This window comes from Hirundo rustica, chromosome 1 (genome assembly GCF_015227805.2).
Source record: "Hirundo rustica isolate bHirRus1 chromosome 1, bHirRus1.pri.v3, whole genome shotgun sequence".
Lineage (NCBI taxonomy): Eukaryota > Metazoa > Chordata > Aves > Passeriformes > Hirundinidae > Hirundo > Hirundo rustica.
The window spans coordinates 133527719-133551736 of record NC_053450.1 but is presented as its reverse complement, the minus strand read 5'-3'; the positions used below and the strand labels follow the sequence as shown (position 1 = coordinate 133551736).

The 24018-nt window shown below is 38.0% G+C and overlaps 1 protein-coding gene across 7 annotated transcripts in view; it reads left to right on the top strand.

Moving 5' to 3' along the window:
• CDK14 (cyclin dependent kinase 14) overlaps nt 1-24018 on the top strand; it is a 349244-nt gene that overhangs the window by 163901 nt on the left and 161325 nt on the right. For all 7 annotated transcript variants that reach the window (XM_040088080.2, XM_040088088.2, XM_040088063.1 and 4 more), the window contains one exon: nt 17990-18110. In XM_040088080.2, the coding sequence (XP_039944014.1) occupies nt 17990-18110 (121 nt within the window). The remainder of the gene's footprint in view (nt 1-17989; nt 18111-24018) is intronic.

The window sequence follows — 24018 nt, the reverse complement described above, 5'->3', positions numbered from 1 at the left end:
AATAAATGCTTAAAAAAACCATTCCTGCATGTTGCATTTTACTATGAATTTTCATCTCTTAAGGATATGAAACAGGTGCATCACTCAGTGTTCTTGTAGTGAAATATGAGTTAACCCTCTGTTGAAGGTGTTGCACTGTTTAATAGCTTTGTTGTATCATTTATATGTTTAGAACCCTATGAACAATCTGACCTCCAAGTATCCTCATAAATCTTTCAGGAGATTTTAACAATGGTTCTCTAGCTTTGGTGGATGCTGAAAACCATAAAAGATCTCACAAACTCTTTTGTATGTAAAATGTTTCCTATGGTGTAGGGGTGAGTTGCTGAAGCTTTATGGCTTGTGTGCCTGGGGAAAGGGAGGCTGCAAACTTTTTGCTGTGTTTTTAGGAAAAAAGAAAACAACCTGCCTTTCACCAGCACTATTAAATGCTTTGCTGGAGGTGTGAACTGATCAATGAAGTGTCCAACTCAGATCTAAGTTGACTCTATCTGTTGTGTTGCCCAGTGTTGCCATAGAGCAGAGAACAGGGTGGGATGCTTTTTCGTGCCCTGCTGTAGTAGGAAGCTATCACTTCTGATCAAATTATTGCTTCATTGTGGCACTAGGCTAAATATCCCAGTGATGACATGAAAGGCAGGATTTTCACAGTTTTGTGTTGGCAGGAGTTTAAGGTTGACCATTGTGTATGATTTTGGTAGAGGGATTAGAAATGTATAAATACAACCAGACAGAAACACACAGTGGTACAGACATGAATGTGCAATATTGTGCAGAGGATATATTTCCCTTTTAAGTTTGCCTTGAAATAACAGAAACATCTGCGTAATCTACTCTTATACACAGAGAGAAGATTATGTATCTCCCTTTTTTTTTTAAAGCTAGATTTTCTTTCATGGCTCATGACCTCATAAAACTGAAAACCAGATGGGTTAAATTTCTCTTCCGAGACGCAAGATGAAAAATTAGAAGTGATGAGGTTAAAGTCTGAAAGGTCATGACCTCTTTCACTGGAAGCATGAAAAATGAGATCACACCTGCATGCTCTCCGTGTGCCCCTGTGCATATTTTCTTATTTAAATGTTGTAAAATTACAGCCCATCTTCCACCTTCCCAGTATGAAAGACTCTTCTTAAACAAGATGTAAAATACAGTCCTATTTCTCTTTGTGTTTTTCTCCCACAAATGACTGATTTGCAATAACGTGCTAGAAAGGAAGTCAGTTTAGGTTGTATATTTGATAAATTACATGAGGAGCAGTGTGGAAATTAGAAAGATCGTTGCTTTGCTTTCAAATGCACTCAAGGCAGGAGAGAACTGATCAAGAAATCAGTGTCTGTTAGAGATAGGATTGACTTTGCTAGCATAATAAATATAAAATCCTGGAGCAAAGGCCTTTTAGTCTCTAAGGACAAGACCTTCAGATTTTGGGTTCATACATTTGCTAAAGAAATCATCATCATGTCTGAAGTTTTTCATTTGGCTTATTTAATCTCTTCACTGTAGGATATCAAATACTTAAAAGCAGGCTAGTGGATCATAGCTCTTGAATAAACAAGGTAAAAGAAAGGCTATTCATGTCTGCCAGTGCATTGCGCTGCAGCTGAAGTGGAATCTTTGAATAACTGTGGACATGTGTTTTTCTACAGCAGGACTCCCAGGCATAGATACTTCACTGTGTGGGAGTGTCTTTGTTCAGATGAACAGTGGTTTGCTTTTCTGTTCATTGTGCTCTAGCTGCTAGGAAATGAACATTTATCAGAAGACTTAGCGGTCAAATGAAAAGGGACGGCAGAATATAGATGCTTTATCAAATTAAAAATGGATGAGCTATAAAAAATGGCTTTCTTGAGAAGATATAATAGGGAAGACTACATCTTGAGTAATTGTTGCTGTGAAAAATAGTCCTTGAACACCATACCTGCATTCTCTATAAAATCTAATTAAAATTTCAGAGGAAAGTAAAGTGTATTGAAAATTCTTATGGAATGAAGTGCAAGAATTTTTTTTCATCCTGTGGTGTGAATTTGGCTGTCTACGACAGTTTGTTTTTTTCCCTTCCTGCATATGTCAGTCTTAAGTAGAAATAAAGTATTTTAAACCTCTAATGAGTAACACCATAAGAAATATGCCTCAGCCTTCAATAGAAAGACTAGTAATCCTCAGGGGCACCGACTCCATGATCTGGTAGACAGGGAGCAGAACAGAGCCCCTGCAATCCAAGAAGAAGTAGTTAGTGACCTCCCGAGCCATTCAGACACTCACAAGTCCATGGGTCCGAATGGGATTCATAGGAGGGCATTGAAGGAGCTGGCAGAAGAGCTCATCAAGACACTCTCCATAATTTATCTTTGATCCTGGTTACCTGGGGAGGTTCCAGATGATTGGAGATTAGCAAATGTGAAACCCATCTACAAGAAGGGTTGGAAGGAGGATCTGGGGAACTACAGGCCTGTCAGTCTGACCTCAGGAAGGGACCTTGTTGTAAGCATCATGGAGTCCAGCTCCTGGCCCTGCCAAGGACAAACCCAAGAATCACACCGTGTGCCTGAGTGTACTGAAAAAGCCAACTGATGTCATTGTCAGGCTGCTCTCTGGTATCTTCGACAGACTGTAGATTGAGGGAGGTTCCCAATAACTGGAGAAAGGTTGTTTCACCCATTTGCAAAAAGGGCAAGAAAGAGGTGGCTGCATCTTGGTCAACCACTATCCCATAGAAAATAATGGAGTGAGGCTTCTTGGAAGTAGCTTCTGTAGGTGTTGAGAAAGTGCCAGTTTTAATCAAGGTAAATCATGTTTGATCCATGGGATTGCCTTCTGTAATGAAATGAGGAGCTCTGCAGTCTCTCAGTGCCTTAAGAGTTGGTTACTAAGAGCATGGCAGTGCTCTTTACTTAGGTGCACAGTGGGAGGATGAGGGATAATGGTCATAAGCTGAAACACAACTGGCTATAAGGAAGGAAATGTTTTGTATGAAAGTACTTCAGCGCTTGAGCAGTCCAGAGATGTTATGGAATCTCTGTTTGTTTCTTTTACTGGACTAAGCCCCAAGCAATCTGGCAGATTGAAGTAGGCAAATTCTCCTTCTTGTGTGGTTCTGTGACTTAGTAAATACTGTGTTTGTTTTGTTTCTTAATGATTGGATATTGGTATTTGGTTATTGTATATGCTGATATAAATCAAGATTGGCTAATCAATTATGTTTGCATGCAGATTATCAAACTTAATAAACTCCAGCACCAAGTCCCTAAATAGCTGACAGTAATCAGGAGAGAGGTAGGTCCCACCTTCAGTGTGGGACTTTCCAGGAAGGATTTATTCTTAGTGCCTTGTTTCTTATTCTCTGAAAAGAGCCACTAGCAATCTAATATTCTGACACCTCCAGGAACAATGTGGACCTTTATTCTGGCCATAGCACAGTTACTCTGACATATTCTTTAGTTAAAATAGTCTTTTGCTTTCTGGGTTGAAAAATACATAGTTGTACTTGTTATTAGATAATTTCTGATAAAAGATTTACATAGCCCTGAGGTTACATCACCTTTCAGTGCACTGAGAATATCACCCGGTCATGTGTGTTGAAAACAAAACATTTAGACTTGATTATCATGTGACACAGCAAAAGCACTTCTGGGGCTGTGAGAGAAACTGGCCAAGTCACTAGTAAGGCCCTTGGCCTGCTTCACCTCCGAGTTTGTTTCTCAGGGAATTTCTTGTTTGTGAATCTTCCCTGAAGCTGCCTTTCCCTTTAATCTCTTCTGTTAGACCTGCAACAGAAGTGAGCTGCATGAAGTAGGTGAATGTGAAGTTTGAAGACCTGTTTGGTCTCTGTTTTGGATTGTGCAGTTATTTTAAGTGCAAGGACCTTCTGTGTAATCACATCTTTTAATTAGATGCCATTCTTTTTAGTATGTATACTGCCTTTTTCTCTGTGCTACGGCTCAAAGACACGATGTATAAACTATGCAGGCACCTGCCTTGTTAGGGTACCCACATAGCAGGCACACAAGTGCAAAGTACAATTTCAAAGCAAGGAACAACAGGCCTAGAAGTACTGTTAGCTTGAGTATCATTTGCAAGGACAGGAAAACTTGATCTTTGACAATTTTCTAAATTGAAAAATTTAGGAAAGACTTGAATAGATGCTTCCCCTCCCTCCCAATCCCTGCCCCATTTTTTTGGTAATTTTAGTCCTTTTAAAAAAATCTTCAAACTGCAGTAACACCACCAACAAATTCTAGTGTTGCAAGGTGAGTGACAAGGAGCGTCAGGAACTTAGTACTTCAATGCATTAATGCTTGTTTCTGCAGTATGAGAGTTACTCTTTATCATCTGTGGGAGTGAAATTGGCAAGGAAAAGCAGCATGACATCTTCACGAAAATGTCTTTCATTTAGTCTCTCAAATAACACTGACCCTGAAGCTTTTCCTGACTGCTTTTTGTTAGTTTTGGGGATCTCTGGATGAGTAAGGATCTGCAGGAGGTCTGTACTATGGTGAAAATCCTGCCTTAAGCTTTTGGAATTTTGTTAATATGGAGTCCTCAGATGTAGTAAAAGAATCAAGTCAGTGTGATTCAACCATGCATCCTTGAAGATACATAGAATGATTAATAATAGATAGCAGGAGCAAAGAGACTGGAGGATTATAATAAAGGGAATTATACTCAATGGAGTTGCAGTTTAAAACTGCAGCTCAGTATTAGAGTGGATGTTTCCATGCATTTCCATATAGATTTTTCTGTGGAGAGCATGACAGGGGTATGTCATGAGGGACAAGGTTATTCCTGTGTAGCTTACTGTTATAATTGCTAAAACTATGTTGACAAGTTGAAAAAAGAAGTAGGTTGTTGTTTGTTTTGTTTTTTTTCCTTCACAGTAAGAATTCCACAAGGGTTTCCTTATAATGTACTGAGTAAAATTCGTATGAAAAGTTGAATAGCATAAAAGATTGCTTGCATGGATAACTGTGATGTTTTTCCCTCGTAAATGTTCCACAGGGTATCAGTTCTTAAGACGCTGATATAAGGAGTTGTCTCAGTGCCCAGAGAGCTGGTGTTATATTGTTGATGAAGTCTGATGAAATCGTTAGCAAAATTCCTTTGAGAGTGCCTCTAGTTATCTAGGCTGGCTCCTTTGGTTGCCAGGCTTTAGGTGAGCCTAAGGAACATCACAGCCATTTGGGGTGAGTTGTAGGAACAGCCTGGTCACCCCTGAGGCCACTGGCCCAACACAGCTCCTGCCCTCCACAGCAGCCCTTCTGCAGGCTGTAGAGAAGGACAGGAAGCTGCCTGAGTATTGGTTATCAGAGGCTGCTGCTGGTAAAGAAACCCAGTTTACCCCAAACATAGGTCCACAAAACCCTCTAACACCCTGCCTGAGTTGGACATGGAAAGAAAAGACATTTCTTTTCTATATTCCTGGAGGAGGTTGCTATTACTCCAGGTGCAGCCTGTTGCTTTCTGATAACAGCCTTTGAAATCCGAAGAATTGGTTCTTTTACCCCTCAGGAAGAACAGTAATGGGCTTCTCTGAGGACTCTAGTTGTATTGAATATCAAGAAAGGAAGATGACTTCAGTGACAATGTTGTGAGGAAATTGAAGAAAAGGAAGTGGGAACCTGGAAAGTGAACCCCAAACTACCCAAACCTGAGTCAACTTGCAGGTCTTTATAAAGTACAGTTATTTTTGTAATAAGCTGTAAATACCTTATTTTTCATGGAGAGCAGAAGCTGCTGTTGTTATTTACAATGGCAGCTGGGGCTGGGGCAGCAGAGCAGACTGTGTGTGTTTGTCCTGGAATAGCCTCCATGGCCTGTTACTGAGTAACAGGGTAAAAAGCCCAGGAATCCACACTTTCTAGATCCAGACAAAGTAAGGCCAGCACTTAGGAGCCCAGCTGATAGGTAGCTACGGCACTTTCAAATCTGTTTTCATGGAGGAAAGATCAATGTTGTAGGCTGCAAAAGCTGTGGGCACTGTGGACCCAGAGACCTGTGGCAGGCTGCCATGTAATTTATTTTGCTTTCCGAGGATGATAGGCTTTCCCTCTATCACCAGACCTTCCTTCTCAGTTTCTAATGGTATAACTGGCTGCTGTCAGGGAGCAGCCAAAGCTGCACTCGTCCCTTTCCCTCCCAGGAGCAAGGGCTTCATATGCTGTGCTTGTGGCTTTCTGTTGTAATGCCCAGACCTGTGGTGAAATGGGGAGGGAGATGGGTAGGTGGCAGAAAATTTCCGAACAACAGCAGTGCAAAGGGGCAGATCTGATTTCTGGCATTTGGGCTAAAGAATTGTTTCAGAGGCGAAGGTTCAGGAGAAGGTGTGGTCTAGTGCTGCTGGAAATGTTTCTTTCTTCCATTTATTTGGTTTGTTGTTCTCATCATAGATCTCCATCTAATTTGCTTCATAGATCTGATGGTTTTATTGAGGAACCAGTTAAAACTATACAAAAAATTACCATGTGAGAGTCAACACAGTAAGAATCTCTTTTGGACTGAAACTGGGTTTCATAGTCTGTGAAGAAAGAGTAGATTTGACATGGGTTTGCTATCTGGAGGCAGCAATTGCAAAACCTGTAGGGAGGTTCTGTATTCAGCTAAGACTCTAACTTCTCTTTGTTAGTACAAAGTAGAGCCACTTACTGAATTTTTGTCTATGCCAGTCTTCATTGATAGTTTTTAACAATTGAAATTAATTTTATTTAAATATGAGGCTTCTCAGCTTTTGCTAAAGCAGATGCTGTAACTTAAGCCCTTCCCACTGTGTAGGATTATTGATTGTAAAGGAAAATGTTTTATTTTTTAAAAAGCATGAAGGACCTGGAGATTGGTGTGACTCACTGAATGGGTCCCCTGTTAAACGCATCTCGGATTACTTAGGGTTCAATGCAATTCTCTATTGTTACAACTGAGAGTTATATCAAGCCTTTAAATAGGAGGAAAGCATCTTAATTTTCCATTAAGGGTAATAAAGGAAGTTGGTTATGACAGCATTAAAACAACTGCAATGAAAAATCTGTTTCAGTATTTTGTGCTTAAGAAGAAGGTGGGATTTGAATGTCATCTGTACTGCAGCTAGCTCAGTGCTGTGTTATTATGATAATCATGGGGGGTTTTTTTATTGCCTTGTATTTCCCACTTAAGTGTGAACTAGACTGTTACATGATAATGGCCCAAAAGATTTGGAGAACTGTGATCTGCTGTCTGTACATCCATCCATATGAATCTGTAGATATATTTAAAACAAATATTGTTTTATTTAAGAAAAGCCTTATTCAGTCATGTGATGGTGTTTTTGCAGTTTTATATGTGAACATTTTCTCTTCCTACACCTCTCCATATCCTTTTTATTATCGTGTTTACAAGCACCTGTATTTAAAATATCAAACTTTCATTAAAACTTTATTGTTTTGAAGCTTCTTTGCTTGTTTCTATTACAGTAGTTAAAGGGAAAAAATACTATAGAAAAAGGTACTGCTATGGTAAAGTTTTTGAATATAGGCCTCCAGGTATCTCCCATAGTCTCTCTATCTTTGCTTTCTTGGTCTGATTATGATTTTTATGTTTCCTTATTTAAGAGAACATACTGTATTATATAGTGAGAAAATCATGTCAAGTTTTAAAATTATTTTAATGTCATTAGTGTGTTAATAGTTATGCAGATTTATTTTACACAGGAAATAATCAGCTATGTAGATATTAAAGGTTAACTGGGAAAGGTGTGGATTAAAGATGAAAAAATTCATCATCACTCAGAACAAAAATATTGATATGCAAAGAAAAAGATTAACGTGAACAGAACTGGCAGTTCATTAAGAGAAATGTGCCTTTAACAGGGTCTGAAATAATTCCATAATAGAGATTGCATTTTAAAGAAACGATGGCTCTGTAATTTATAACATCATTTGTTTTGTCCCAGACAGTTTAAAACCTTACTTTTCTGCAACACAGTCACTTTTTATCTAGGTAATTCTTAATAATTTATGCATTAATTTTTTTCATTCCTTCTGAAAGACACAGTGCTGGTTGTATTCATATTCATATTTGCATAATTTGTCCTGATATAAATTAAAATCATACTTGCAGGGCTACCTGCATTAGGATGAGATTTTCCCCTGCATCAGTTAGCCTTGATGATAGCCAGAAGTGATCAGGCAGTGCTTGTCTTAGCAATACTTAAGACTTCTCCAGTGACGTCCATTTCCAAAAACTCAACAAATAAATGATAACACCAGGTAGTTACCCTTATGTATATTACAAATAATCATACTTTGTTTGATGTTTTGGTCTTGTAATTTGAAGGAGTGAAAGTTAAAAACCTTAGAAGTGGGAGAATTAGGAATCAGCAGCTTTATGTCTGGGTGATGTGGGAACATGAACAATGGCTTTGCATGGGGAGAAAATGGTGCTGAGTAACTTTTGATTTACATGGTAGGGAGAATGGCAGGTTAGAGCTTCACCTTGTTAAAGGTCCTCAAGCTCTCCTCCAAGGTTGGTTGTACCACCTTAGGCTATTCTGGCTCATAATATGTACAGCACTTTTACAGCAATTTTTTGTGGGGTCATTGGAAATAAGATAGGAGGAGATTCTCAGATGTAATCTCTTTTACTCCCACCCACAGCCACAATCCTTCTTATTGCAGCAATTTTTAAGTCACTTGGGCATCAAATTTACTTGCATTTGTGACTATATTTGCTCTTAAGCATATGTCATTGCAATGTTTTTAAGCTACTTCTGGACTCTTCCAGCAGGCTGGAAATTTGGTTCAGCGCTGACCTGTCTTTAAACCTTAGGAAGAAACTAAATAAATCAAAAAAAGAGAGGTGGGGAAGGGATAAGAAGAAAGGCAGCCAATCACTGAAATGTACTTTATAAACACAAATGCCTAATGTTAGCTTCTTGAAATTTTTGGCAATCCTTTGTCCATTCTGTCTTACAGTGCTCAGGATTACCACCAGCTTTGCTACGCCAGTTGTAGGCTGTGTTACTAAATGAGACATGCTTACGTGTACCGACAGTTGGTTCACGCATGCAACCTTGATAGAGTAGATGGTTTAAATAAAGCATGGAATGCTTCCATAACTGTGTGACAGTAGTACTTTGTCAGTGGTCAAAATACTAATAGGGTTCCTTTGCAATCTACAAGTGATTTTTATTGAGCACTTCATTCAGAAGTACATCCATTGTCCCCAAGTTGAACAGATAAAAGAATGGCTTGGTTTCAAACAAATTTTCATTTGTTTTATTAGTTACAATACAGGATTTTGCAGTTCTACTTTTGCAGTTCTTGGTAGGCTTCCGTCTGTACATGAAGGACTAGATTGGGTTGTATAGCTCCAGCTTTGCATTCTGGCAGTGGCATTTCAGTGTTTATTATCACTTTAGAGAAAAATGCTGCATTAAGAGCAGTTGGGTTTTAACTACTTTTTTTCCAGAACTGTATTGTTAAGGAATAGCCTTAATGCCCTTCTAATGTAACTTTTTTAGAAATGAAATTGTCAGCTTTCATTTCTTCTTTGTCTTTGACAAAATTGTATTAAGAACTGAATAGATGTCTCTGCAGGAATATGGATGCATTATTACTGATGCAAAGTCAAATAATAATTTAGACCTAAGCATATTGGAATGCCTTTCACATAAAAGTTTTCTTGTAAGATTTGTGATTCAGATAATTTAAGATGACATATACATTAAATGAGTTTTGAGGAGCAATTCAATTGAACAGGTGAATCTGAGAATTCTGTTGTTTGATGTTGCTTTATAATATTGCTTTACAGAAGCAACAGTGCTTATACAGATTTTCTTAATGGCTTCACTCTTGAAAGCAAAGTGGAAACAATTTTGAAAATTAGTGAACTTTTCAAGTTATTTTGTAGTCATTTTGTTCTTTGTATTTAAAAAAGCTTTTACACAATTGAGATATTTTTTCAGTTTTGTTAGTTTTGCACCAATGTCTGTTTTCAGATCATTTTTCTCTGACTTAAGGCCGTGCAGTCAGATGTGGCTTTAGATGCTGTGGGTGTTACCTAGTATGTGAATGTATGTACTAGTGTGATAACACATGCAAAATGTACTGGAGTTCTTTAGTAGACCTCCAAGACAGTGTTTTACCTACTAAGGGAATATGAAAGTTGTGCGATATCACATTGCAGCAATGACAAAAGTCAGATAAATATTTGTCTTATCTATAAATAGTCTGGCTCGGGTGCTGGAAGCAGCCTGGATTAAACTCCATGAGCTCTAGGGAACAGTTTGTGCCAGGCAGGGCAGCCATGGTTCGTGAGCTGAGGGTGGATGAGGGACCAAATGCAGCTGCATTCTGCAGCATAGGGTGCAGAATGCTCAGGGGGCACCTTGGCTGGAAAGGAGGCACGTCAAACCCACGTGCACTGGCTCTGCAGTACGGGGGCGAGGATCTGGTGCATACTAGCCATGGAATTGTGTCCTTTATGCATGTCAGACCTTGTATTGTAAGAGTTGGTGGTTTCAGCACCCATGGGGTGACAGTTTTTCAAACTCACAGATTCCACTCCTGCAAGGTAACGTCAAATGGCAGCATTGTTTGATTTATAAACAAAATACTTGTTAGGTCTGCTTTTCAAAAATATTGTTTGTATATAGATGTTAATATTGTTCAAATACTTGCTTTCCCATGTAGTCCTGTTCTTGTTAAACTACTTATTCTAGACAGGTTCAAGTAAATCTGCAGCTGCTTGATTAGGCTTTTAATAACTGACCATGTCTTGAGATACGCTTTTCATCAAAGTTGTCCAGATATTTTACAGCTACATAGGACATGATAGATCAGCAAAACTGATCCCACTGGAATAAATCACACCAGAGAGTAACATCCCGGTAGCCATGCTGCTATTGTTGCCTTTTGTCCAGCACTGCATGGGTTCACTTCAGTGAGTTGCAGACCCCTTCAGTAGGCAGAGGGAGCAGTAGGTGGCATCACCTTGTCACTGCCAGTGTTGTATGGTCAGTTAAGAAACAAAATTACCTGGGAGTAAACAACTGGGATTGGATGTTTGAACATAAAGCTGTCAGTGAAACATAGCTTTTGTGTTTCTATGTGGATGACTGTGGATCACTACAGTAGCACCAAATTTTGTTTATTAAACAGTTCTTCAGCTGTCAGATTTAATACAACATGAAACTAGAAGGACTTTAAAGGTACTGATGCCCTGTATGCAATTGAGTTGCATCTGGTATGTGTTCAGTTCTCTTTGCACCTGGGTAGAGGGGGAGGCAGTTTGTCTACGGGATGATTTTCTTAAAAAGATAAGTCTTGGAGAGCAAGCATATTTATTTCTTTACTGCTGTGTTGTATTTAACCTGTCTCATGCTATATGTCAAGTACCTATCACATGATAAATTATCCAGGTACCAGTTGAAAAGACTTGGTTCATTTTTACCTGAATGCCAGATGGAGTCATCCAGAAATGATCCTTGCTGTCCTGCTTTTAGTTGTAAAGGTAGAGATCTCAGTAAATTGTTAGTTTCAAACACAATAGCCGGCAGTAGATTGTTAACTGTGTTTGGTGCTTGATGGACTAGTATACTTCACCAAATGGAACATCATGGCTCTCAATTTGTCTACAAACAACACTGTTCTCCTGAATATATATATATATTTTTTTCTCTCTCTCTCTTCTCTTTTCTGGGTTCCTTTGATTTGTTAGGGGAAAATCCTAATGACGATGAAAGATTTATACCTCAAAACTGTGTGAAAGTGGTCTGTTACCTTTTTTGTCAGCAAGTTCATTAGTCATGTCCTAAAATTCCACATGTAAATTATCACTATTACACAAAAAATTGTGCATTCATGCATAGCTGTTTCCCCATTTTCTCTTTTTTCTCAAGTAATATTAAAATATCCTGAGATTCATTAGCTCTCATTTTCAGTGAAGAATTATTTTCTGCCTGTTTGTCCTTTCTAGAACTTCCACCCTGCACTTTGCATATCTTTCCAATTTAAAACCATCTGTTCAGCAATTGTTAACTCTGCTTCAAACCTAATAACTTCACTGTGAAATGAGTAATTCTGACATTTTCACTTACAGCCTTATTAGCACAGTGGTGTGTTCTTGCTGGGGCATTTATAGGAGTAGAGGGCACCATATTTTTCTAGACGTTTTATGAAACAAAAAATTATTAACTAAAAATCCAGAATCTTGAAAGCAAGATTTAAATCAATCACCTCTTTAGGCTATTGTGGGCATGTACACCACGTCCATAAGTAATCCAGGCATTTTCTGTAATGCAGGAGTTATCTTTGATGTGAAATTGCTTACTGTCCTTGAGTCCTGCTAGCTTTTGCATCTATGTGACTGTTTATAATGTTGATACAGTTTGCTTCCTTTTTTTTTTTTTTTTTTCCCTGCCCATGCTGTTACTTTTCTACCTCCAGACTAGTAGAGGCACTTTGAACATATTCATTCTGACCCAGAATGGCATGGGCATAGATACATCTTCCTGGTGTCAAAAGAGGAGTGTGTATTTCTTTGGTATTTCTGTACCACTTTTTGCACAGTACCCAATTTTTAATGTGTTTTTTTCCTGCTGATGGACAAAGAATATATTTTTCAGTCATGGTACACGTTCAAAATCAGCATGCTTTTTTTCAAAATGTATCGGAAATTATTTATAAGGATTTTAAAGCAAAGAAATAAACAGCTTTATAGCTGTGATAGCTTTCAAAAAAATTAACCAAAGGTATCTTAAATTCAACCAAGAGCTGAGCTATCCCTTTTTTCTATTCCCTATGATCCTTTGGGAGGCATTGGGGGCAGAGGAGAGAGGTTATGAGAAAGATGATGCTGGATTTGTTGGAAAGGGGCACTTTTCACGAGTGCTAGAGTCATTCTTTCTGGTAGCAGGAAAAGTATTTCTGTGTCTCCCCATTCTGCAACTTGTGTTTGTCAACTGACAGTTGAGTCCTATTCACAGGCTAGAATAATTATCATCTGTGTTACTGTAAGTGATTGTCTGAAGACATTACATGAGATAAGACTTGTAGGGAAAAATAATCTTTTATTACAGTAGCTGATAACAGCTGGAAAAACCAGACAGGCTGAGAGGCACACATGCCTTTTGTCTTACTTAATTCTCTCTGTCTCTTGAAAACTGACTCCTGCACTCCAGTTTGGAAGAGTAGTCATTGCTCAAGTGCATTTTGGGAATACTAATTTGAGATCCTAATTAGTCTCTCTCTGACCGTGAGTAACTTTTACAAATGAACGGCACTATCACAAGATAATGGCTATGTTAGGACCAGGACATAGATTGTTGTAGGTAATCTATCTTATGTGAGAAGGATTTAGCTCAGATGCTCTGGTAAAGCTTCATGTTGGAGACAGATGCATTCAGATAAACAGCAGAGGGACCTAAAGGCTGCAGGATGCTTTTGATTGCCAAAAACTGGCTTCTGGGTTAGAGTGCTGACCGCTTCATTGAAGCACTGTCAGTGGCTCCACCCATTTTACTTTTTGATTTTTTGTTGTCACTCAAGTATTTGTTGGATAAATGTGCTTCTGTTGGAAAACAAGTAGCTGAGTAAATAGGTTAAGTTGACAGTTCATGATCTACAACAGAGTACATTAGCAAAATTTTAATTTTATTACTGACTCAGAGTTGTGGTTCAATAAGCCATTTACCTTAGAGTAAGTCATGGTTAAATAAACAAAACAGGAAGTTAAAGAATCTGCATCAAGGAAAAGCAACAAGAAAAACACCTTATTTTTTAGCATGCTTGCTAGACCTTTTTGAATATATCTAAATCAAAATAATAAAGTGCTCAACACATTTAAGATATAACAGAAAGGGAAACCATGCACATGGTTGGTAAGCCTTTGTTTTTGCAGACCTCTCTGGTTTTCTCATTTGCAGAATCATATTTGCTGTGAACAAAGGCTTCCTGATTGTCATTATGAAGTTGACTAGGAAGCTATCCTGCAGCTAGAGAGGTATCAAATACTAATATTTGTGTTCATGTAGCCAAAGATCTGTGTATTGGATAGGTCTCGAGTCTGGATGTAGCTACAGTGTCTTGTAAAAGCCAAATACATTTTAAAAATTACAGTCACAAATCAGTGCAATATGTTTTGTCGGTAACTGATCCTAGGTAAAATCATACACATCCTCTGAGTCTAAGATACAGCCAGATAAAGCAGAGAAAGTTTTGTTCGCCGAGCAAGAAAATTTCTTCTTAAAAAAATAAAAAGTTTTTGGTTTTAAGTTCAGAGTAGGAGGCAGCAGGGTATTTTCCGTGTTAAAGACATAAACATACATAGGCATAGATCATTCACTCTGAATTTTAAATACCGGGCTTCCCGGCGTATCCTGAGCTGTTGTTTAATGAATGAGTTAAAATTAAGTTGTGGTTTGTGCCACAGAGCAGCTAGATGATGTTGTGCAAGTCTTGCAGTATGTAATGCATCAAAACAATTTCTTCTTTCATTTTGGGTACATAATGGTCATAGAAGTCAGTGCCTGGAGAACATTAAATGTCCTTCACATAATTACACACAAGTTCTCCAGTGGCTCTGACTCAACCTTATTTTTAATAACTGGGCCTTATCCTTGGATTCCTTCTCTCAAAATAGGGCTGCAACAGCAGGATGTGTTGACCTTTATCTTTTGTAAGACACAGGAATCGGAGGGGAGTTCACTGCTTGTCAGGAGGTCCTTCCTCCACCTTCCCAGGCTAAAAGAGTGTTCAGGCAGCAATATGTAAATATTGTGTACTCACCTGGTGATCTGCCACTTGCCTTTTGGCTTTTATGCATGTGGACCATTAAGGTTTGAAGTTTTGATGATCCACTATAAGCTTTTTTATAAGTTTTTTTAAATGAGATTGTCATTCTTCTTGTAGTGTAACCATGGAAACAGACAGGGAACCCTTAAAGAAGGTGATCGAACATGCTGTGCTAATTAATCCTACCCTTCAGTTTTCTTTCAGCTGAAGGATGTGCTTAAATAAATTTTGCATGAGTAAGCGTATTTGGATGTGCAAAGGGGTATAAAATATGTAGCAAGTTTTCTTGCAGAAGGTTAGCTGAAAAAAAAATTGGTAACTGTCATCTATTTGCATCTGGACCATCAAAACAAGAAATGTAGTATCTTGGTGTTTCACATATGTATTTTGATAGCGTTCTTTTTAGATTGTAAATATATCTGAAAGATGAGAGTATTTTTCTCATATCTCATGTGCGATGAGACAAAATTGCCTTAATTTTGAATGAAAGTGTTTATGATTGCTAAATGCATTCTTTATGCAGAGCAGAGAATTATTCAGAAAAAGCAAAGGTTGCTCCCTCCCTGTGAGAAAGCAGTTCCTCTGAGGCATTAGCCTGATTCAGGTCCTGCCAGTCCTGCACAAGGGGAGTGAGTGACTGAACAGTGGGACTGTGCCAAATTTTCTCCTGCCAAATTTTAGCTTTTCTAGGTATTTCCCTTAGCTGTTCACTCCTGCTTTCGATTTTTCCATTTACTTTTCAAAGCAGTCACCAGCTAGAAAACCAGTTGGCCACAACTTAAACTAGAGCACCTCTTAACCTGGTGCTGTCTGACACCAATGTATGGCCTCAGCTTGCTTTTACAAATTAAGATTTTGTTTAAATGTTTCTCAGTTCCATTAATGATTCTCTTATAACTGAGAAACCAGGTGCCAGCAGCCAACATCAAATGAAACTTTCATAGTGTTTTGGGAGTGAAGAACAGATTAAAGAAAAACAGTTGTCCAGCAGGCTGTATAATGGCCCAAAATGGATTTTCTTTAACCTGGAATGGATTAGAGGTGGAGGAGATTTAGAAGCAGAATATAGAGGAAACAGCATGGGTACCATTCCGAGCAGGAAGGGAGGACTGGTTCCATGCTGATTGGTTGCAGGAGAGGAGGAAAGGTGTGTTTGGGCTGACTATTAACACCTGCGAAGCTCCCTCCTTGTAAAGTTCCAGAAGCCGGCTGGCAAGAATGGTTATGGTGTTATTATTTGCAACATGATTTCTGGTATGGCAGGTTGGGTATTCATCCCTACATGGGAGATTTCTGGAATGTGTGGATCAATGGCTTTGTGTCGCGAAAATCCCACAAGCTCCAAAGTTTTTTGACAGTTTTCCTCAAAATACATGATGTAGCTTCTTCAAGAAGCCTTTCCCCTGCTTGATTATGCCTCTTGTCCTATGAAACTTTGGTAGAAGTGTAGAATTTATAAACAAATACAGTCTTCCTCAGACAAGACTAATGAGGAGGGCTCAGGCAAAAAGGATGGAACCATTCACCATCTCAAATCCTTTCAAAATTTTTATATTGCTTAATAGTAGTAGGTCCATATCCACAAATTCAGGGAATACTGTTTCAGTTTAGTCACATGGAATAGAGATGCACAGAAATTCAAGCTTGTTAATGGTTGTGTGTCCCAAAAGAACTGCCCAACAGTTACAGCTGTTGGTGATTTCTGATCTCCGAGAAGAAAAAACCTTAATCTGGAGGCAGAGACAATGTGGAACATATGATGTGACCTCTCCTCTTTGGGGCTGTGCCTGGCCAACCCTGAGTTGTCTTTGTAAGCCAAATTGTTCATGGAGCTGATGGACAGGTGCACAAACCTTAAAGAAATGGAGGTCTGCAAATTTAAAAAACAGGTATTCATGTTTCAAATGTGATTTTTAAAAGACGAGATCATTACATACAATTCAAATTATTCCCTGACACTGGCCTAATTGCTGTAATCAGTTGATAATGCAATCTGCTCGCAAGACTGGCCATCATTGCTATGGAGATACATTCACTGACAGTAAATGTTCATAAACAGCTTTTCTAGTGTGTTAAGAAGAAGAGGGCAAAGGACTCTCTTCTGCACTCTTTCAGGAATTCTCACGTTGCTTATTTCTGAGTGTATGACTTTGCTTCTTTGTCTCTGTGAGATCTAAAACATGACCTTTTGTTGTAGTAAATCCAGATGTTTTCTGAAAACAAAATCAGTAGTTCAGGAAGACACAAAGAAGCACCCAGTACTGTGTTCTCCTGATTTCCATTACTTGTGCATGTCCAGTGTTCCCAGCAAGGAAGTGGATGTTCTCAAGGCAGTAGCTAGGATCAGAAAACTTAGAAAAAGCATTTACAGGCCCATGATAGGAAGAGTCACGATAACCCTGTAGATCTTTTTCCATTTTCTGCAGGAGAGAGTCCTCTGTAGGGAAAGCATACTTGTAAACTTCTCAGTTTAGCATATGATGATCTCTATTTTACATAGATTGTGTAGCATCTGAATTATTTTAAATGACTGACAAGCTGAAAAGGCAATTATTGTAAATATTACATCTTTTCTAGGCCACAGATTTTATTGAAATTATTTCTAAAACTGGACCACTGCCAATACACAATTGAGGGAGAGGAATTTTTCACATACCATTTCCTGCTGTATTGCTGCAATATTAATATTTATTTCAATGGTAATGTGTAAGTGTATCTACAGCTTTCAAACTTATTTCAAACTTGAATAAGCAGGCTGGGCTTTGCAGTGTAAGCTGTTGAAGGTTTCCTAGGCTTCCCTAAGAAGCCAAATCTCATTTGTGACATCATTTGTCTGGGAGTTTCCTTTTCATTTTCTTTTTCTAAATAACTCTGAAATGGAAGGTTATTCATGCCTCAGGATGAGCAGTTAATGGCAATTAAAATCTTCATTTATTTGGCTTTTATTTAGGTATACCACAGTATGTCTTTGCATCTCTCCTGGGCCTGTGGTTGTCATTATGAAAAGCATATTTTATTATCCCTTCATAATATTCACAGCTCTGTTTAACCAGGTACTTAATGATAGATGCTACCATTAAGTAAAATACTCCAGTTCTAGAAGAAAAATACTCCTGCAATGTGCCTGTCACATAACGTGATACTTGCCCTTATATCCTTTTAGACTGTAACTGTACAGCAAACTGTTTCTTTGCTTTGTTTATATGAATTTATTTGTGTTTTCCCTACAGGTCTTGCGAGAGCTAAATCAGTTCCTAGTCATACATATTCCAATGAAGTGGTAACCCTATGGTACAGGCCTCCAGATGTCCTTCTGGGATCAACAGAATATTCCACCTGCCTTGACATGTGGTAAGTGTAGATGAAAAGGCTCTATGTAGATGCTTTAGCTTTTTTTAGGTTTTTTTAGACATGTAAACCAAATATGTAGTGAGATCATTGGTGCAGGTTAAAGAAAATATGTGTAGTGATATGTGTGGTTCATGCAGTATCTCCCTAAAGGAATCCCCTCCTGCCACCCCACTGGCTGGCAGCTGCTGCCAGCTGTTGACACAGCACCCATTGGTGCTTTGAAAGAGACTTTAGTCTGACTTTTGTAGTCTCAATGTGGTATTTTCATATGACAATGTTACCCTGGTTATTCTGAGTTTCTTTATTAGCCTTTTGATTTTCATAAATGGAGTCAGATCTTTTAGTTACTGTAGAATATTAGAGCAGTTTTCTACCTTTCCCACAGATGTAATATAAACAAATCCTTTGTTTTTCATTCTTTGTCCTTTGTTTGCATATTTCTAACCTGAAAACAATTGTAACTGACAATTGGTCTGGCCACTAAGGCTGAGGGGTGGAAACCCCAAAAAGCCAATCTTCTGCTAGACCCACAAATGTATAAAAGTAAAAGAATAAACAAAGGGGTCTCTTCTCTCCGCCCTTTCAGCTGGAAGCTGGATCAGAAGAACCTCTGCAGAAATCTCTTGTCTGCGTGTGATTTCTTTGTGTTTCACGATGACATGACATGACACTTGTTTTGCAAAAGAAAGGCTTTCACCATGACCACCTATAGCAAGGAGAAAACCAGAATTCTCTGGTTGTGGACATAAAACCTCTATTCTTAATCTACTGTACTTGGTAGCAGTATCATTGAATAGTTTTCTTTCAAACCAACAGATTTTATTTAGACTTGCAGGTTTAGAAGGGTAGTTTGATTTGTACAATATATATCACCTTGCTCGTTTTTGATAATATCATTTAGTCCTGTGTTGAACAATAAACAAGGAAGGTATTTGTTTTTTTGACTGTCAAAAACCAAGCTGGAGTTTCTTCGTTTATTCTGTAATAATAATTTTGAGGTGATAGAATCTCTGTAATTTGTACAAATTCTGAAATATGAAAAAAGCCTCCTCTTCCTTACAAAGAAAGGAAGATGCTCTGGAATATGTTTGGGTTTTGTTTTGTTTGGTTGGTTGTTTACTTTGAGGGGTTTTTTTGGTTGATTGGTTGGTTTCATTTTTTTTAATGTATGTTTGACTTCTTAAACCTTTATAACTCAATCGAGAAAAAAATTATACTGAGGAATTTTCAGAAAAATACAATCATATTTTTGCAGTTCACTGAAATATTTTCCTTTAATACAGGCAAACCAAAGTTAGAATTATGATTATATTAAAATCTAGAGGTAACTGTAAGGTAAGGTTAAAAGCACCTTGTGTTTTCATATGGTGCGTGAATAATATTTTTAAGGTAATCTTGCAGTGTAATATTGAAACTGAAGACCTAGCAGGATTTTTTTTTTTTTTTTTTTTTTTTTTTTTTTTCCCTGGGAAAGGGAACTAAACATGAGGTTATATTTAGTCCTGTAGCTGAAATCAGAGATTGTGGGGTGAAATCTTAGGTTTTCCTAAAAATCTTGACTCCTGGGGACATGATTTAGAAATCACAGGGTTGTTTCGTGTGGAGGGGTTACAGAGTATAAATACTAGAATATCTAATTGCTTAGTATACCTGGGTGCTGGCTGCTGCAGTTCCTTGAGCTCTAAGGGAAGGTGAACCAAGAGGTAAGAAAGGGACAGCGAGAAAACTCGAAATGTGAACACTGTGAGTGTGCCAGGGAGGCAAAGGCAGCATCTTCCATATCAGTTGTCTGGTTTTCCTCAGACTGTTCTCTACTTCACAGGTCTAAAATAATTTCCTTCTACATGTCAGTTTCTCATCTATCCTGAAACTGTCCTGTTTTCCTAAATATCCGGTTCAACCCGGTGTCTTCAGAGGTTGCATACAATCTCTGCAGCCCATCTGCTCCCGATGTTTTACAATCACCTCTTTTCCAAGTAATGCCTCGGACGCCCTCAGTAAAAAGCTCAGATTGCTGGGGGTGAGGCAAGAAAATTGACTCAGAAGATGGAAGTAGCTGGGAGAGATAAACGGTCCTTTCTGTTCATCTTCTCATAGTTCCCTCTCCATTCGTTCAGTTCTTGAGTCACACATATTCATGCATGTCTGCACATACATGAGTCAACTTGTAAATTACAGAGAATATACAGAAACAGCTAAAGAAAATTTTTAATGCTTTAATAGGGCAAACTGCTCAAAAAGCACTTTAAAATGCTTTTTTTTTAGTTAAAAGTAACATTGGAAATTAATTTTTCTAACTTTTCTCAATTTAACAAACATTGCACTGTGAAACTGAAAAAAGGAATTTAGAAAATTTTTTGTCATTGCTGAAATTTTTTCCACAAATAAAAATGGTTCTCTCCAAAGTTCAATAGCTTGTCAAAAATAGATATTTTAACATTCCCTCCATGATGATTTTAGTAAAAGAGCTATTAGAAGGTCCAATCAAAATATGTGGTGTTCCTGTAATAAAGATTAACTAATGTAGCTAATTAAAAGGGTTCAAAAATTACTATACCTGCAGATTGAGCATATCCTTCATAATCATATGTTTATATTCAATTTACATGGGCAGCAGGGAAGATCAAGGAAGGACTTAAAATGCTACTTCAGCAATCCAGGTCATTATTTTGTTTTCTGATAAAAATGACTTGAGTGTTGGGGAAGAAAACAATAGTTACATTTTCAGTGATATGAAAAAAATGATGATCTTTTGCACAGAGCATTTTATAAAGGCCTAAAAAAAATCCAGGTGCTCAGGGATCAGAGGTGGTGTGTTCTGTATCAAGTGAAAAACAATGTCATATTCCTCTTTTACTCAATTTGTAGCCCTTACAATGTTTTTTCTGCCCTGTACAAACTGTGGAACTGTGAAGGGCTTCGGAAAAAGGGACCGAGTAATACAGCTCCTTTCACATGGCAGCAATTTGTGCAGGGGCTCAGCCTCTGCCACATCTGAAATCAGACGAGAGCAGATGTGTACTGTGTGTGACAGAACTGCTTCAGATTTTTACTTTTGCTGGGTTGTCTGAGACAGCACTTGCAGTTTGATTGCGAGAGGTGTAGCTGCGTGCCGAGGTCACTTGTGCTTGCTTGGCACATCTGACAGTGAGCTCCGCTGGAGCACAGGCAGCCTTGGGGCTCTGCTGACACACTGGTTGTACAGAGCTGAGCCGTAATTACATTAAAGCCATTTAGTGGCTTCCCAGAGTGGGAGGAAGGGAGACACGGAGAAACCTGTCTACCATCAGATTCCAAGATAATTTGGTAATTTGTTATCAAAAGTGTGTTTGTAGCATTAGCATTTTTATGCAATTACTGGCATTATGTCCTTATGGCAGATAGTGTGTGCTCTCCCGTGTCATTATTGATGATCTACATGATGACAAAACTAGGCAGCCACTTCACTAAATATTTAAATAATGTTAAGGTAGAAAGCACAGCTGTTTCCTGTATTTAGAGAAAAGAAGAAAAAATTAAAGACACAGGGCTTTTTCTATAGCCATGATAAATGACATTTCATGGTGGTTCCCCGGGAGCAGAAAGTGAGGCTCCCACAGAGTAGAGGACCAGCTGCATGAAAAAAGAGTCCAAATATTAACCACTGGGCAGTGGCTGGGAAGCAGGTGGCAGAGGCTGTGGGCTATTTTTACACTTCATTTGCTGGTGTAGAGAATTAGAATAGTAACTAAAAGCTAATGATCCACACGCAATGTTACATTCTCCTGCATTCTTTTTTAAATAGCCACTGGCAAAAAAATAATATTAATGAAGATGTACATGCAATAGTGGTGTCAGGCTGGTGATGGAAATCAGTGTGTCGGGCTTGGTGATTTACTGCTCACAGTGTTTAATACAGCAGCATTATGTGAATGTATTATACTACCCACAACTGCATCAAAGAGTTGTGATAACCTTTGATATAGCTTTTTTTTTTTTTTTTCCCTCTAGATGAGGACTTACTAGTAGCTAGGAAAATGGTTTTGCATTGCCTCTGGTGTAACTTGTCCTAATCCTTGAATTTTACAGTCCTTTGAAAGTCAATGCAAGGAAAATAGGCTTCAACACATAAAGGTTTATGGATTACTAAAACCCATATACAAGTAACACAGAGACTTAGGGGAAAAAAACCCCCTAAATTAACCTATTCTATTTGTTCCTTACAGGAAGAGTATATTACTAAATGAAGCAATTTAAACAGGCTGTTAAATCCATTTGATTCTGGTAATGCATGTGCTGCTGCTACATCTGGGTTGCTTACATCAAGAAGTCACTAGGGATATTTTACTTTGAAGTGCAGCTGGCTTTAAACTGTGTTTGCTAACAGCTGGCATTTATTTTGCATATTCTGTTGTTTTGTTTATGAAAAAAATATGCTCTTAGTCACAGTACAAGTAACCTAAGCAGTTATGGGCTAGGATATATTTTAAATTCACTTTTATTAAGTAGCACCACCTATGTTTAGTACTGAGGCAGAAACAAATTAAAACTAGTCCAGTAAAATATTAGAAAATTGCTTCTTAAATAACTTATTTAACTTTGTTACATCTGGGTTGTTATACATTATTTCAAATCTGAGCTTAATTTAGGGAAACCTGTTCATACTGAGTTTCTCTGTCCTATTATTAGAAAAGTAAATGGTATGTGGGAACAAACCACTTTTCACACATAGCCTGCTATGAGTGTGGATTTGAGTGCTCACTATAATTCCATGCATGCCTTCGTGAATATTTGACCAATGAAGACCTGCAACCATAATTAAGACATTTATTACATAAAAATGGATTTTGTCTTAGACACAAATGTACCAAATTATGTTTTTTACACGGGGGTCATTGCATCTTTTTCCTGTTTCTCCTGTAAATGGTTTGCAGTGAGAGAAAAGTGAGAGCAGTAGTCCCAGTATGCCTTGAAGAAATATTTCTTGGGGCCTGAGAGAGGGAACAGGGAAATAGGGAAAATTAGCTCTTTTGCCCTTGATGTTCCTCAGGATTATGACTTTCACTCCAAAGAAATGCTAATGTGTAGGATTACGGTATTAAGGTAATATTGCAGTAACTATAAAAGTATTGTTAATTAAATTTCTCTTGCTGTCAGTGGGTTCTTCAAAAGTTTTATCAACTGAATTAGCTTTTGATTGGAAAATTCTATAGGTTCAGATTCATAGAAATGCTGTGTGTGAGGAAGCAAGGAACTGTCAGGGTCTGTAGTGAGGGGAAGCACATTTCAGTTCCTATCTGAAAACTACTTTTTATCCATTTGCAACATCAGGTTTGCTGTTACTTTTTTATTGCTAGAAATACGTTTCATGTGTGTAAGGAAAGTACATTATAAAAATATCTGGATGCAGAAAAGAAAACCAGGAAGTTCATGTTCAACAAGGAAGTGTCTCCTGGCAAAATTTTGCTCAAGTCTGAGTATTTTCTCAAGTTTATTTTGACTCTGCTTTTACAGAACGAGTGAGTCCAATAGAAAGAATCCCACAAGAAGGGATCATGTAGATTTTAATCCTTCATGAATACAGTGTTTCTTAATAGAGAAACTGAGCATTGCTAGAATGAAAAAAAAAATTCTGGAGCTTTTATTTCTAGGTATTCAGTGACACATGCAAGAACATGACCCCTCTATTCTCTTGTAATTACAATTGCTTGAAGTCTGACAGTAAAGAAATACCTTGAGCTATCATGCTCTCAAGTAAATTAGTTTTCATTCATTGCATATGCTTCCTGCACAAATTTTAATGTTACATTGTCATCATGAAAGGGAAATTTTGATTCACTCATTGCTTCTCATGTGAGAACTGCTATTTGCCTTACTGGCATATATTTTTATCAGACTGTATCGTCCACTAGATGTTATTTCTTATATA